Below are 16392 nucleotides of genomic sequence, written 5' to 3'. Positions count from 1 at the left end.
TGAGGGACTCAAAGTGGGGTTAAGTCCCAAATTTAGAGAGGATGATGGCATAGTGGAAAAAGAAGAAATTGCTATATAAGGTGGTTAAAGATCTAATGTTGGGTGATGAAGGGAAAGGGATTCACCAAAGAATTGGAAAGCTTAAGGATGCTGCTGCTGATGCTTTGAAAGAACATGGGTCCTCTACAAGAGCACTTTCCCAATTTGGCACTGAATTGGAGAACTGAATTTCAAGATGGCCATTCAAGTAAATTGATTGGTTTTCTTAAATATAAGTAGAATAAAAAGCTAGGAAGCATCATCAAAAGAAAAATATTGGTTGAACTTGCTAAGGGTAATATTTTAGTTATGCACGAATAAGTTGGATGAATAAAAATACAGTATGATGGTAGAAAGAATTTTAAAAGTTAACTATCAATACACCTATTGATATTCTTGCTAAAAGCAAAGCTATGAATTAATGATGATCTTAGGCTCCATGAGGTCCCTCCTGCATTTGTTATCTGATATTGCAGGAATTGCCTTCCCGAGGATGTAATTTCTTTTTTTCCTTGTTCTTTTTTTATCTCACATTTAACTGATTATTTACTACTATTTTGTTTTGTCTCTTTAGTTGACCATGCTTGTAAAACAAGTTAACTGATGACTCAATAGTATGACTTAGATGATTTAGTCTGTGAAAAGCTTGGAGTCACAATGATGCATTGGATATTTTCATCTGGCTCCTTTAAGGCAAAAAAGTAGTTTTCTCAATCGCAAGCTAGTATAAAAAGTAATAACTAATATTATACCAAAAGTAAAACTATATATCATTCAATGTAAAGGAGAAAGTTTTATCTATCTACATCCTAGTCTACTTGTGAACCGAAAACAAACATCTGAAGAGGTTTTTCTATGTCAAAACCATTACAACTCAAAAGAAAAATGAAAACTATAGAATAAAAGAAACTAAAGTCCTAAATGATTTCCCAAAGCACATTAAAATCTAGTGTTTCCTCCCTTCGCCGCTTACGTTTATATCACAAACCGCTTCAACTGCTAATCTTCTATTTTCAGCAACTCTACACCTCGTAGGTCCAAGTGTTTTCTCAGAAACTTGAATAGAACATTTATCCTTGCCAATGCATTGCTGCAAAGAAAAGAAAAAAAATGTCAACAAAAAAACTAGTAGTATTAGGCATTTCTTTATCATTCTTTTAGGTACCATTTTACCTAAAGGAACCGAGAAGAAATTTAAAGGCATGGCATGACACATTACCGCTTTGATGACCGATAAAGCCTCCGAAGATTCACAATTTCCCTTCTGAAAAGATTCACATTCACCCTTTGGTAAGCCAAAGTTAGCAAATTTAATTTCAGAGATGACTTGATTTTTGTTGCATGCTAATTCCAACGTATTCCCTTCATAAGCATTTGCACAAACTTTTCCAACAGTTACCGTGAGAAAGTTGACATCATAGGGGTGACCTCCCAATTCCTCAAACAAGACCAATGCGTTTTGATCATCGTCACGAAGAAATGAGCATGGAACATGGTACCTAATTATTGCAATACAACAAAATATAAAATGCTAATGAGTTTTTATACCAAAATAACACAATTCTAAAATTAATTTGGTGAAGAAATTGATTTGATTACCATCTTTGAGAAGGTTGTGCACACATTGACAAGCACTTGTTAGAAGTGTATGCACCACGATAATCACATTTTGGAGAGCAAACATTCTCATCTGCAAGGTAGCTTGACCAATACCTACCAATGCTGTTACCGTTTACCCAAGCATGACCCTTTCCTAATCCACTCAAATCAACCACAACAGGATCATCTCCAATGGGACTTTTGAATGTGGTCTAAAAAGAAACACTAATCAATTGCTAGCTAATTAATTTGATCTTAGAAATTGTTGATGCAAAGTAATTTGAATAAGTTAAAGCAACAATTAGTAATTTTACCTTATACCAAACAAAAATTCTTTCGGTCGGAATAGCATCTGTATACCATATTTTGAGGCTATTCTCGTAGCTGTAATGCATCTCATGCTCCCCATGCAGTCCAACTTTATAACTCCATTTATTTTTGCTGAGATCTTTGACTATCTCGTCATCATCATAATCATAATCACCAACTGCTGCCACCAACTGAACCGGACCAAGAACACCGACCTCGATGTTGTCAAAGAAAGGACCATAGTTCTGAGTAAATATATAGAAGCAAAATTAGCTTACAGAATCAAATATCAAGACCAACAATGTAAATATAATCTAAGCTTTTAAATTGCAATTGCAATCACGGTTATGAAGATTTCTGAAACTTTAGTATAGAAAATTATTGATAAATGTGATTTGTTTTGTCACAATTAATATCAACTTATCAAGGCTGTCATATGGCTACAAAGGTCTTCAGAATTTCAAACAGCATAATTTACAGAATGCAATTTTACAACGTTTAATAATGTCTTGAATTATCAAAATGTGCAGAACATACAATATGTTACACTTACGGGTAATCCAACAGTGGTACTAAGTAGAGATATCTCATTCTTCCCAGTAGTCAATTTGATCTTGGACTCGGAAACAAACTTGAATTGTCCATTTTTAGCATGTTGGGTACCTGTGAGGAAAAAGAATGGGTGCGTGAAATATAAAATCATTGTCACCTATAATAAAGGGATAAGTGGTTAAGATATTTTGCTGTCAAAACTTACCAACATGTTTTCCATTGACAAATACATGGAGTACATGCCCACTGGTGTGCACTCTTAGCCTATATTCTTTGGTCCAACTAGGGTCATCATCTCCTTTGATGTCAATGCTGGGGAAATTATTAATTTTCTCATGAAAGTTAGTAGGTATGTGTGCAAATTGATGCACCACAATAAATAACAAAATTTTGAAGAAAAATTCTTAATCCTTCTACCATATCCTCCTACTTTTTATTGTAAGTTTTAATACTTATCATAAAATGTAATAGGAGGATTTGTAGGAAGATATAATTAATAGGAGAACTTAACATTACTCAACTTTGAATTAATTAAAAAGGACATGCATAGAATATTATTACTTGGTGATGTACCATAAGTAATCACTAGAATCATTTGTGACAACCTTTTGATCCAAGAGTTTTCGAGCAGTCAGGTCAATGATGCCGGTAATTAGTCCATCTTTCATTTGGACAAACGGCTCTTCCCTCCATTGCCATTTCAACGCATATTCTAAGCTTTCATTGTCCTTCTTGACCATTATAGTTGTCTGAGTATTAACCTGATTTGAAATTATGTAAATAGTATTAATTAACTAGTAGTGCTAGTAACATTTTCTGTCTAAAGTTTGATTGGTCATGTAATAAAAGAAAAGGAAAATTTGTTATTATAATAACAATTTTGAGGACTATTCTCATCACCTTTGCAGTGTTATAAGCTTCTGAAGAATTGGAAGGATAGAAACAGACCAGGCAGGAATGGTGTATTCATTGTTTCGGAAATTAATTGTAGCATCCTTTGATTGATGTGCATTTCCAATGAAGCAAACTGATTTTCCATCATAAGTGTACACTGTGGCCTATCAAAATATAGTTTGCATTACTAACAAATTCAAATTAATATATATGGAAACTGAGACAGAGAAACAGTTGAAAGACATAAACTTATTGTAACCATGTTGCCATAATCTATATTTTGCGAGGAACCTTGAGTTAAGATATTCTTTTTTGACTTTAGAAGGTTATGAAGTTGTCTAAGATGTCCCCACTTTGGTTGATTTAAATTACCTTATAAAAAAAAACATGCACTAAAAGTAAATAGGCTAATCTTGAAAATAAGAAAAAAAAATTTAAACAAGGTGGTTACTATAGCATAATATCGTTTTATGGAAGTCACAGAACAAGTTAGGAGTATGTTAAAGTATATGCTAATTCCTCAAAAAAAAAAAATGTTAATCAACTAACTATATGCTTTACCATATTTATCCAAAGGAGCGTCATAGTCATACGAAGTAGTGACATATGGGCCTCCGACAATTCGTTTAAAGTTGGTACCACCATGGTACTGAAATGAACAAATAAAGTGTCAACATTAATAACAGTGTAATATTTTTAAATTCAAATTACATACATATATATATATATATAGTGAAGCAAAATAATTACCATATAATAATTTTGAAATGTGCCACCAAATTGGAAAAACTTTGCAACTGCATAAGCTACATCTTCAGCGGGTCTATGAGGATTTTGCATACCCCAATTCTTATACCTAAATGGTAAAACAAAAGTTAAATTTAGATTGAAATTTGAGAATTTTATTTATATATTTGATAAGCTGATAGCAAACAAATTGTCAAACTTAACGTGGCATGGCATCATCAATAACAATATAGAACTTTGTTACGTTCACTAATACAATAATATGACAACATTAAATTTAAAAATTAATATAAAAAATAAAAATATTGGAAATGAAGAACTAACCCGCCAGTCCAATTCTCAGTCCATATCTTGGGTTTGTGGTTGTCGTTAGGTTGAAATTGATCACAATAATAACCGTTAGACGAGTCAATCTAATTTTGAGAAGAAAACACAATTAATTAGGTAGTTACCAAAACCCAAAGTAAGAAATTATAAAAAATAAAAATAAAAACGATATGTAACTTTTTTTTACTACTGATCGTGTAGATTAATATTAAATTATAATATTTATATACAAATAATACTATTTCAAAATAAATTTTTACAACAGCTTCTAAAAATATATAAGAAAGCATAAAATAAGATATGTAATATGAATATATGATCAATAGAGAAAAATATAAAAACAAATTGCAAAAAATATTTACTTAAATAATAATAATTCTTATATGTTATTTGTATCTATTTGTTTATTACCATGAGTTGAGGAGCATCACTTTGTTGAGACATAACCCAAGAGGCCAAGACACACCATTTGAGATATTGTGTTCCATTGTTACCGTATGCATGCATAACATTTCCATACTCATTTTCGATCTTTTTTTGTGTATGCAAAAAATATAAAATAGAAGAATTAGAACATGTGAGTTATACTAAATTAAATATATACAATTAATTAGGAAACGTTTGGAAAAATTAAAACCTGAGCAATAATAATGGGTCCTCCTTGTATGGCAAATAGTGTCTCATCCTGCATCATGTCCACTATCTTAGAGGTGAAGGTTTTCATCTCCTCCTATAATCAAGTAGGATTAATTTAGGAAAACAGGAGGAAAAGAACTTTAAACATGTCAAAAAAATTATTCTCATAAAATAAATAAATGAAAGACTTACCATAAATGCACGATTATGTGTCCTAAATTCCATGTTGGGAATATAGTGCAACCAAACTGGGAGACCTATGATGATATATAGGAAATAAAAGCAATTATTTATTTGAATTTAATAAATATATAATTTGTATGTAATTAATAATGTTGTTAGAGATATATTATATTTACCCATAGTTCCATTCGCTGCTTATATATGGACCAATTCGAATCATCGCATAAATCCCTTCATTTTGAATGGTTCGAATGAATCTAACAAGATCTAGATTTCCGGAAAAATCATACTGCAAAATTTAAGGGTAAAATAAAGTGAAATAAATTTTCAGTCAGAAAACCAAGACATATATATTTAACCGAAAATTTTTGTCCCAAGGAAAAACCTAACAACGCTGAGGCTCGTGGGCATTCCAAAAAACATATATTTCAATTACATTAAGTCCTCCTTCTTTTGCTTTACGAATCAAATATGGCCACATCTGTCAAATATATATTAGAGAAATTAAATAAAAAATTAAATACATTTAATTTAATAAAAAAAAAAACAATGATAACAGTAATACAAACTCAAATGCGGAATACTAATAATTGGGTTTTAGGATAAAAAAAAAAAAACTAGCAAAAATAATATTAAAAAATTAAGTAGCTTACTTCAGGAGTCCTGCGAGGATAATGAATGGAACCAGAGAATAAGATTCTTCTTTTGCCATCAATTGTAAGTGCCCTTTCATCCTATGAAACCTCAAGTGCATTGATTGCTATGCTAATCAAAGACAAACATAGCAGAAAAATTGCACTCAAAGAACACTTTCGCCCCGTCATTGCAACACAGAGTCACAAAGAAATTACCTACTATGAAGAAGAGTCGATGTGAGTATAATCTATGTTTCATGTTCTATTTATAATAAAATTAAACGGTTAAAGTTAGGTGGGCCAATACATCAGTGGTCCAATCAGTAATTAGTCTAATTTGACTCGATATATATTAAAAATTTAAAATTATATGTGTTTGTTATATATAAATATACAACTAACATTATTTGAGTAAGAAAAATTTATTCATACTTTAAAATCCAAAATAACAATCGATAATAATGAGACATCAAAATGACGTCGTAGAGGTAGTCTATTTTTTTTTTGTAAAATCGACCGGATTGGACTAGTCCAAATGAGATCCGGTACCTAGCCAGATGAGTTTGTCCAGGTCATCCCAGGTCAATTGCGTGATCGATCCAATAGTGAAACTAGTTTGGTTAGGTTATCGGATCTCGGTTGGATCGGTCTAGCCGAATAGGATTTCACAACTATGTTAAAAAATATATAAATTTTGATAAATTCTTTCTTATAATGAATTTCATGAGATCTTTTATGAGAAAATACTCATTAAACAATCTCATCTAAACCCTTGAGATGTCATGAATTTTTTTTCTTTCTTTATTTTCTTGTAAATTGACATATTTATTTTTCCATCACACATAAACCCTTGTCTCTTTGTTGAAAACGATAGATATTCATAATAATTTTTACTCTTCCAACTAATGGTCAGCATGCCCTAAAACATGTGATATGAGAGATTTTTTCAATTCTTTTAATGTGGGGAGCATTTTGACTACATGTTTATACATATAAACGAATATGAATAGACATGAACATGAAAAATATATAATTTTAATCAACGTGAAAATTGAACCATGTATAAGTGAATAAATATATAAACGAAGTTTGAAACAATTATTTGACATATTTTTGTTTGGTGAAATTGTTATTATGTGAATGACTACAAGTATCCATACTATTGACATATATTGTGGTATATAATTTTTGTACAATTAACATAATTGATGATTAAAGGAGAATGAATCTATTGTGCTTGTAAATATGTTAGGGGAAATTGATTTATTATGTAACAAGTTTAAGATTCTTTGTATAAAATAGATTTTATTTTAAGTGTTAGGTTAACAAAATTCATAGATCTTTATCAATAACTTTGAATATTTTTTAAAAATTCACATAATCCTTAAAAATCTTAAAATTTCATAATGTCATTTCAAATCTTATGACTTTATATTCTGTAAATTTATTAAAATCTGAACTACAAAATTCTAATTATAAAAGTCATTTAATAAAATCTTAAAAATCATTACATTCTTACAAAGTCTTTTAAAATTTACATAATTTTTATGCCAAAATAGTCTTTTAAATTCTAATCCAATACACTCCTAAAATCAAGTAGTAATTAAATGGAAACATTTATCAATAAAAACTGACTAAATTGTAATTTTAATACTCTTATAATTCTTAATATGTGATTTTATTCTTCTTTTTTTTTCTTTCTTGGTGATTTTGATTTTCCTATTTTAAAGAAATTGTTATCTTGGTCTAATATTTGATTTTCCATATATTTATTTATTAATTATAATTTTTCATATATTTTTTTCCTATTGAATCAGTCACGCAATTAACACGCAATTAACCTGAGATGAACGATCAAATCCGACTGGTTAAGCATCGGACGTCATTTTAATGTAACATTATTTAATGTAACATTATTATCAATTGTTATTTTGAATATGCTTTTGAATACCATTTTTTTAAATGATTAAAACTCTTAATTAAATAACAACAAACTTTATTAAATTTTTTAAAAAATTCTTAATAATCTTAAATGAATATCACAAAATTTATTTTTATTATTTAAAAATTTTGATTGAATATCTCAAAACTTTTTTTTAATCTTTGAATCCTTTGAAATCCTAATTAAATACACTCTGATCCCTTAATTTTAATTTGAGTGGTATTTGAAATTTAAAAATTATAGAAATTGAAAAATAGATTTAGTGTGTTAGTTCAATGTTTTCCGAAAATGATTTAACTGTTTCCCACAAAATTCTTTTTACGATGAAGGTTAAATTTTTTTTTATCACAAGTATTCTTTTATTAGATCATTTAACGTAGTAAATAATTAAAGTTTTTGGTAAAAATACCCCTTACTCTTTTATTAGAACACTTTCTTTAAAAATTATATATTCATCCAATTTTAATGCCTATCCTAGTGTGCAACAATGCTCATAGTCTGGATTAAATTAGCACAGTTCTACAGATCCACAGAAAGAATAAACTAAACTTCCAACTGTTTTGGCTTGTTTATTGCTAAAAACATTTATTCACTCCACACATATCTACTTATCTATAAGTACTTAAGAGCGCATAAAGTACATATAATCCATAGAACGTTAATAACTCTACACTGAAATAATCTGCCAAAAGAGTTTGGCTTGGGACTAGCCGGGAGAAGGTTGGGTATCATTTGACACCCACATAATCTAGGGTAAGGGTAAGGGTCGGCAACCAAGTAATCAATAACGCCTACCACCGGCTGTCGACAGAAGAACTCGATTTGGTTTCTTTCCCTTCTTCCCCAACTCATTTGTCTTTGGTGCATTCGAGCTTATATTAGATTCTGCTCTTGATATAACATTGGAGTATGATTGTGTCTCCCCATTTCTCAAGCCTACAGAATCACAGTAGTTGAGAACATGAAACATTTTTGGGCACTTGAAGCACCTTGATTCTTCGGTTATACAGAACAACAAATTTTGGCATGTAGAATTATATCAAATTGCATAAACATTTAATACCTGTTGAGACAGAAGAATCAGAGGTCCTGTTGTTATTATGTAGACCACTAGTTTCTTGAATTTGTAAGGATGGAGAATCATGAGCAGCAGCAAACCCAAGCCTAGTAACATTTGAGAATGATTTTCTCTCCCCAGCTAGGGGAGGACTTGATGATATAGTTGAATTTCCTAGAGCTAAACAAAACACATGCAAGAATTATATACACCATAGCACATCATTAGCTGCAATAAATGAAAAGTAAAACGGAAGAGGCAGCCTGAATAGCCAAAAGGCCCAAGTACAATAATGGAAATTAATACAGCACACAAATAATTACAGCATACATAAATCATTCATTTTCTCACTCTAAAACATTTCTACAATAGCAAGATTTCTAGTCATATGACAACAAATTCTGATAGAGGTTCGACATTAGGCCCAAAGCAAGCCCATGACAATGGTTGATATAATATGCTAATGAGAAGAGAGGGTAAATTGGGCAAAGTCAAGGAGAAATCATTATGGAGAGTGGAAAATTTCAAGGAATCTATTGAGACTGTTGGGAAGAGTCAGGAGGAGGTCCCCTCAGTAGAGGTGGTTTTTTGGTGTGATCATCAGCAGTAAGAGGAAGAGGGAGAGAAGGGTATCCAGAAGAGACAAAACTTAGATGAAGTTTTAGGTACTTTTGGTGTTATTCTCCAATCAAAATTGGAGTTTCACCTCAATATTCCACATAATAATTAAAGGTTAGCATCAATAATCAAGGTGAAACTCTAATTCTGATAGGAAAGCAGTACCAAAAGTACCTAAGGACCTACATCTAAGTTTATCTATCCAAAATTGAGTATCCCTTTGGTACTATGCCTGCAACTGGTCTGTCTCTCAGGAGTCAATCCTGGTGGTTCCGTTCCTTGTTCTTTATTTGTGTTCAAGTTCTGTACTATTTCCATTGTGGAACTACCTCTAACAATTACCCTGTCTTGAGGGATTGCAGATAAATTACAGCAGAACCCTTATCCTAACAACCAAGTACCATCTTCCAACATCCAAAAAGCAGATTACCTTCAAAGTCATCCATGGAGAATGTTGGAGGATCATCGCGAGAAGTAAACTGATGACTTAATGATATGGGAAGAGAATAAGCAGCAGTAGCTTCAGCCTTTATTTTTTCCTTCTTTTCCTAAAAACAAGAATACAACATAATTCCAGCAACATGAGAAAGCACATTCCAAAATATTTGGATAGCAAAACAAAAATATATTAATTTTTAATCAAGGCATTTGATAACATAAAAGAATCAAAATACCAAACATGCAATTAGAAGCAGTGGTGGACCTACATGTGAGTGAGGGTGTGCACTTGCACTCCCTCATTTTTTAAAATTCATCAAATTTGTAAATAAAATCTTATATTTTTATATTTTATTTTATCTATATTTTTATAAGTGAACCCATTGATTTTATTTTTTATAATTTGCACCTACTGACTTAGGGTTTTGGATCTGCCATAGATTAGAAGGCTATGAGCCCCATTTCAGTGCCATAAAAGAAGTTACCAAACCCGGGTTCAACTGTAATCTAACAAGAAATGGGCTCCAGATTCAGAAACCTAAAAGATAAGCTTGCAAAACCCTAAAGTTTTGTCTGGTCCAACCCTAGAAGATTTCCTTAACACACAATCTCCCCTACTTGCACACCAAACAAAATGACTTACAAAGGAGGCATATAATGAAGGGAAAAAGTAGATAAAATCAGCTTTCCAAGAAAAATTTCATTATCATATCCTTTTATACACATGTTAAGGGTGAAATATGTGAGTCAACGCCAAAATCGTACAAGACTCCATGAAATCTACAAAAATAAAATATTATGGGCTACATGGATACCTTTTTTGCAAGTTGCTTCCTCTGATTTGCACGCTTCTTGATTTCATCTATAAATGGGGCCAATGCTTCAGGAGGCAACATCTCACTCAAATCAACTTCACAAAGCTGAAAAATTAGCAAACATCTATTATGAACCATAAAAAATATCTTGGAAGTATAAAACTCTTTTAACAGGCACCTGAAAGGTTGTGGTTAATGGAAAATGACTAAGAAATCGATACCGCCTCCTGATGGCTTCAGTCTGAGTAACTGTTTCCAACTGTAGAATCCTTCCACTTATTCTGCAATCAGTATACATTGGTAAAAAATCATTTAATGATAAGTAATGCTCCTCTAAATAGAAAGATGTCCATTCAAGATGAAGACATCAACCATAAATACAGATATTCTAATCATCATCAACTAATATCCTCATTCCTCAGACAGCCAGACCTACATTTGAATGAACAAATGCTACCACTACTACTAGTACTATTGTAGACATAGACATATAGATGAAATGGATAAAAATTGAAGCAACATATATTGAATATTTGGTCTTTGATAGAGCCCAAAGTTGATTAGTCCATGAAGGCAATGGCCCTAGTGGATTAAGGCTTCATGGTTAATTGGTTATTGTTGTTATAACTTCTCACAGGTGTTTCTCACTGATTTTTATCATTGAATGTGTTTCTGTTACACAGGAATTACAAACCAAACTTCATTTGAATTGAATGCCATCTTTTTAGTCTGTAGCTGAGGTTCAATTCTATTTTGAAATCAATTGTACATGTCATAAGGATTGGTATTAATAGCATACTAGTGAAATCTTACTAGTTTGTGTTGCATTCATCTTCTTTTGCAACAGGGACTTGTATATAAATAATATTAATGAGATTAGAGGTCCTTGTTGTATGGTGCATATAAGTTCATTAACCAATATAGAGACTTGACAATTCATTTTATAGCTTAAAATGATAAAATAGTTCCACATTATGACAACATTATTTGACCTTAAGCCTACAAACCAACACACATTTTTCCACTTTCTAAGCATATAGGGGAAATAAATTTTGACTCTGTCCAAACCTGTGAGGAAGCATATCATAGCTCCCATAATGGTGAAGCAAACACTTCATGTTCAGAGGATGAAGAATTAGATGCTGACCATCAGCAGCCTGAAATAGACAAGTATTGTAACAACCAGATGTCACCATTAAAGCTGATTTAAGCACAAAACATTCAGGGATTCCTCAATGAAACTAAAAGCAGCAATTCCACATAAGAGAGGGTCCTTATAAAGCTGGTTTAAGCATAAAAAATTCAGGGAGGGTCTAAGAGATAAAAGGGCTTAGGATAGCTAGGTAGACATAATCTGACATCAATGGATAATTAAAGTTCAAAGTTAACATTTCGCCAGTATGGGCAACCAAGTCAGGCTTATATCAGCATCCACTCACACAACCAGCTCAACATCTAAACATTGGAATAACAATTCATCTTTAGATTACATCAAAATGAAAAATATCATAATCAATGATGTAATTATAGAATGAAAAGCAGCTCAAATTTTCCACTTCTGATTAAAAATTTTATGAATAACTATGCTCTCAAGTAGGAAGCAGTGGTTGAAGTCTAGAGATCCTATTTGGACATAGCCTCAATGTTATGCTGACAACTAGAAAATTCTCTCTCCCCATTAATGATATTGTTACAAAATCATAAGGTACAAGAAAAATCAGTCAATAGAAAAGGGAGCAGTTGTGAGACCAACAATGAATGCTGAAAGAGTAACATAGGTTAGCAAGCCTTAATGATTTTTTTTTATCAGCAAAAATAATATATATTATAATAACATGGTTAGTACAAGTCATACTGATATATATACATTGTTTTGAAACTATGTAAAGACCAATGGAGTCCTAATACAGGCTGTATTGCAAGAATTAAGCAAGCCTTAATGATCTTCATATCAGAGCCTTTATTTTCATTTAACTTTCTTTTTCAAGAAAGCTGGTATGCAATTCTTTATTTGTCTTGAAGTACAATTTAAGAGCAGCACACTAAGAGAGTTCATGATGACCAATTGTTTGCAGGGCAATGCAATTATTGTATGCCAATAATACTACTGAGAGAGACAAACCAATTAAGTTACTAGTGCTGCTGTTATATTCCATTCCTCAGTTTAATCTTGAAAATTTCCCATACACTTTAGTTTTCTTATTTTATACTCCAGCTCTAAAGAGAAATAGTTTAAGAGTGAATGGATCCTCTCATTTGAAATTTGTTAATATCTATGAAGAGAGAGATACACACAAAATCTCCAAAATGACCTAACCATGTCAAAATCTAACAAAACATTCCCAGTGTAATACTATAAACATCTACATACAAAACTCATTTAAATAAATAGATAAAATTAATTAGAGACTGATTCTAGGATCTCATACTTCTTGTTCCTTATCAAATTAACCTATAACTCAGCTTTTACTCCTTTCAATAGCATGGTACAACCTGTTGTCTTTAACAGACACTCATTTTGATTTTTCTTAAGATTTTATAGGAGGAAGAATACTAGGTTCCCTTCTCTACCAATTTGGTGGATAACAAGGGGTTCATTTTAATTTCACCCATAAATTGAACTAATTGAAAAGCATTCATATGGGCATATTGATATCTCATGCATAACCTCTACTGCACAACTTGTCTCCATTCCATCCTTCCCCTTTCCATTTTACTTCGTGCCTTTCTATTTCCTCCCATCCTCTCTAAGTACCTATTTGTTTTAAAGTTGGGTATAATTGATTATAATAGAAATGATTCTGAACTGTTTAACATAAGTCATAATTGTGATGTGTGCCCAAATAAGGGTGCATTTAGAATAACTTATTTACATCTTATTTAGGCTTATGATATAACTTATAAGGAATTGTGTAAATATTTGGCAAAGCTTATGATATGTTCATAAATTGTTTTCAGCTTATTTCAATAAGATCTCTTGGATAACTAACTTATAAAAGCAACTTAGAACTTATTATATGAAAACAATTTAACCTTATTTCCTCTTTAATTATTAAAAGTTGAAACAAATTATACAAAAATGCTTGCACGATTAACATTTGTTCAATAAGCACTTAATTAAGTTGTTTACTCAAAAGTACCCTAAATCTCAACAATATATTATTGAAACATATGCCAAAGTGGGAGGAATTGATTTTGGCATCTAACCAAAGAGGCACTAAAACTTCCAAATATATCCTGAGTGTAAAACAGTAATATAGCTAATGTCTCCATCCATCTTTACAAACCCTTATAATCCTACTCTATCCTCAGTCAAGCCCACCACTTTCAAAGAACAAAGTTGTCTGAAAAAGTCTTACTACATGATGTTAAATTGCTCCATATAATTTCTAACATTGACACGTTCATTTCAAACAGAAAATTATGAAGCAAGAAACATGGGACACAGAACACAAATTTAAAACCAACTGTCATACATTACCTGGTAGAAACTGTATGAACTATTTTCCTTCACATCTCCAATAACACCTTCTGAATGCCTTTGATTATCATTTTTCTCCTCATATGAAGAAGATAAATTCATTTCCTGCTCTATTAATTCTTTCTCCACATCCAAGTTTTGATCCGAACAGGCTCCAGCAGTTGACTTATCCAACATCATAACCTTATTTTGATCAAGGAAATCAGAAGAAGAAGTTATTGATCCATTAGAACAGTTTTCATCATCAGTATCCATAGAATTTGCAACTGTTGATGGTATCTGGTGTCCACAATCAATAATCATAGAAGATTTTTCACTGTCATGAGACCTGTGCTCACTCCAATACCTCTTCCTCTGTTCTAATTGTTGCATTGCAGCACAAACATAAGGAAGCTTCTCCAGGTCATCAACAAGACCTGAATCAGCTCTGGCTAGCCAACCATCTAGATCGGATATTGCATGCTTCACTGAGAGATCTACATCTGATATAAGAGTGAACTTAGAAAAGGGATCACAGATATCTCCATCGACACCTGATGTGGTATTTGTCTCTCGTTTATTTTTAAGTGACAGAGTAAAGGAATCCTTTTTCCGTGTTAAAAAGGTGAACTCAACATTATCTCCTACTTGATACTGTTTTACATTTGTGATGTGCAAGGTATATAAATCCTTGGCAGATATCATCACAAAGCACAAAGGACACCTTTTCCAGCTATCACCTTTGTGATCCTCTTCACCCATCAATAAGTACTGTAGAATACATGGGAAACAGAAAATATGTCCACATGTGGTTATCTGCGGACACATGGGATACTCCAAACAAATTGGACACTGAACTGAAAAGGGGGTCAAATATGTCACACATATAATATCTTCCCACTGCAACATTTTATCTGGATCCATCGACTCAGGTGAATAATTTCCCAAACCTAGCACCATGAACTTGTAATTTGCCTGCAGAAACAAATCTTTGTTGTACGGCTTCCTCTTCCGATGCCTTCTTGTAGTGGTAGGGGGAGGAGGAGGACCCCGTGGTTGAGAACGGGATATCGGGTCATATTGAAAATTCAGCAAGTAATTCCCGTTCACCGTCTGAGCTTTTCTCCCCGCCGAAGGGGCACTTCCGTGAGAATGGACGGACCCAGGAGTTTGTTGATTTCTATGATAAGAAGCTGTTCCTGTTCCCATTCCAGTCCGTCTTCCCCCATGACTCCTAGAACCTGTTCTAGAGTTTTGCTGAGGTGAAACCATTACTCCACTTGGAGACCCTACTTCTGTCACCTAAAATTTGGACAAGAGAACAAAATTTAACCAACAGATACCCACACACAAAGATAAAACACGTAATTCTACACTTCTATAACGCCATAAGCTTCCAGAAACTAAGAAACACAATCAAACAAATAATCCATCCCTAGACAAGGAAAACCAAAAACACTACCTTTTCGGAAGATCCACAAGAATCTTGAGCAGCTGAAGCCGATGAACCTAACGACAAAATCGAATCACTGAATCAATTAATCAACATTTAAACACCCAAAATCACACTCTCCAAAATTCAATATCCAAAAAAAAACCCGCCTTTACCCTCAAGTCCTCTTTTTAAAAACATTTGAATAAGACAACGAACGACCATTTAAACACCCAAAACCACACTCCAATTTAGATTATTAAATTCCCAATAAGAAAAAAAAACTTGAACACCACGATTCCCCCCCCCCCCCCCAAGTTCTCTTTCGATTAAACAGTAAAAAAAAGCCAAATTACATAAGGAATTGAAAGGGAAGCGAAGAGATCGAGGAGCTAGCGAACCTGGGGTATCGGAGATCTGGAGAGATCCGAAAGTGAGGTTGATTGGTGAGGGGGAAAGAGAAGGGAAGGGTTGAGGAATAGGGATTCCGATTCCATGTTGGGAATTAGGGTTAGGAGATGGCGCAGAGGAAGAAGACGAAGATGCGGCTTGGGTTTGTGAGGGCAAGATGGACATGAAAGTTCTGGAAAAAGAGGGGTTTGGGGTTGGTTCGTTGGTTCGGCTTCCTCTATTCTACTTTACCAAACTGTGTTGAATGAAATACACCTTTTATTGTCTTGTGTTGGGTTGTGTCTTTCGCGGCTTCGCG

At 32.6% G+C, this 16392-nt stretch overlaps 1 protein-coding gene and 1 pseudogene across 1 annotated transcript; both read right to left on the bottom strand.

Moving 5' to 3' along the window:
* Nucleotides 1–852: 852 nt before the first annotated feature.
* LOC114389075 lies at nt 853–6128 on the bottom strand (annotated as a pseudogene).
* Nucleotides 6129–8362: 2234 nt separating this feature from the next.
* LOC114389103 (RING finger protein 10-like) lies at nt 8363–16392 on the bottom strand. The gene is made up of 9 exons (XM_028349701.1): nt 16085–16392; nt 15714–15760; nt 14273–15553; nt 11860–11948; nt 10970–11072; nt 10792–10896; nt 9969–10086; nt 8927–9100; nt 8363–8799 (listed from the first exon to the last, which is right to left on the bottom strand). The coding sequence occupies exons 1-9, from the start codon at nt 16257–16259 to the stop codon at nt 8645–8647; spliced, it is 2247 nt and encodes a 748-aa protein (XP_028205502.1). The 5' UTR covers nt 16260–16392; the 3' UTR covers nt 8363–8644.

This window comes from Glycine soja, chromosome 16 (genome assembly GCF_004193775.1).
Source record: "Glycine soja cultivar W05 chromosome 16, ASM419377v2, whole genome shotgun sequence".
NCBI lineage: Eukaryota > Viridiplantae > Streptophyta > Magnoliopsida > Fabales > Fabaceae > Glycine > Glycine soja.
This window is presented reverse-complemented; position numbering and strand designations above follow the sequence as displayed.

Coding starts and splice junctions, on each gene's coding strand:
- LOC114389103 (XM_028349701.1), bottom strand. CDS start 16,259: ATGTCCATCTTGCCCTCACAAACCCAAGCCGCATCTTCGTCTTCTTCC. Junction 10,087..10,791: donor GGAAGCAACTTGCAAAAAAG/GTATCCATGTAG, acceptor TCTTGTTTTTAG/GAAAAGAAGGAAAAAATAAA. Junction 9,101..9,968: donor CTCCATGGATGACTTTGAAG/GTAATCTGCTTT, acceptor TGTTTTGTTTAG/CTCTAGGAAATTCAACTATA.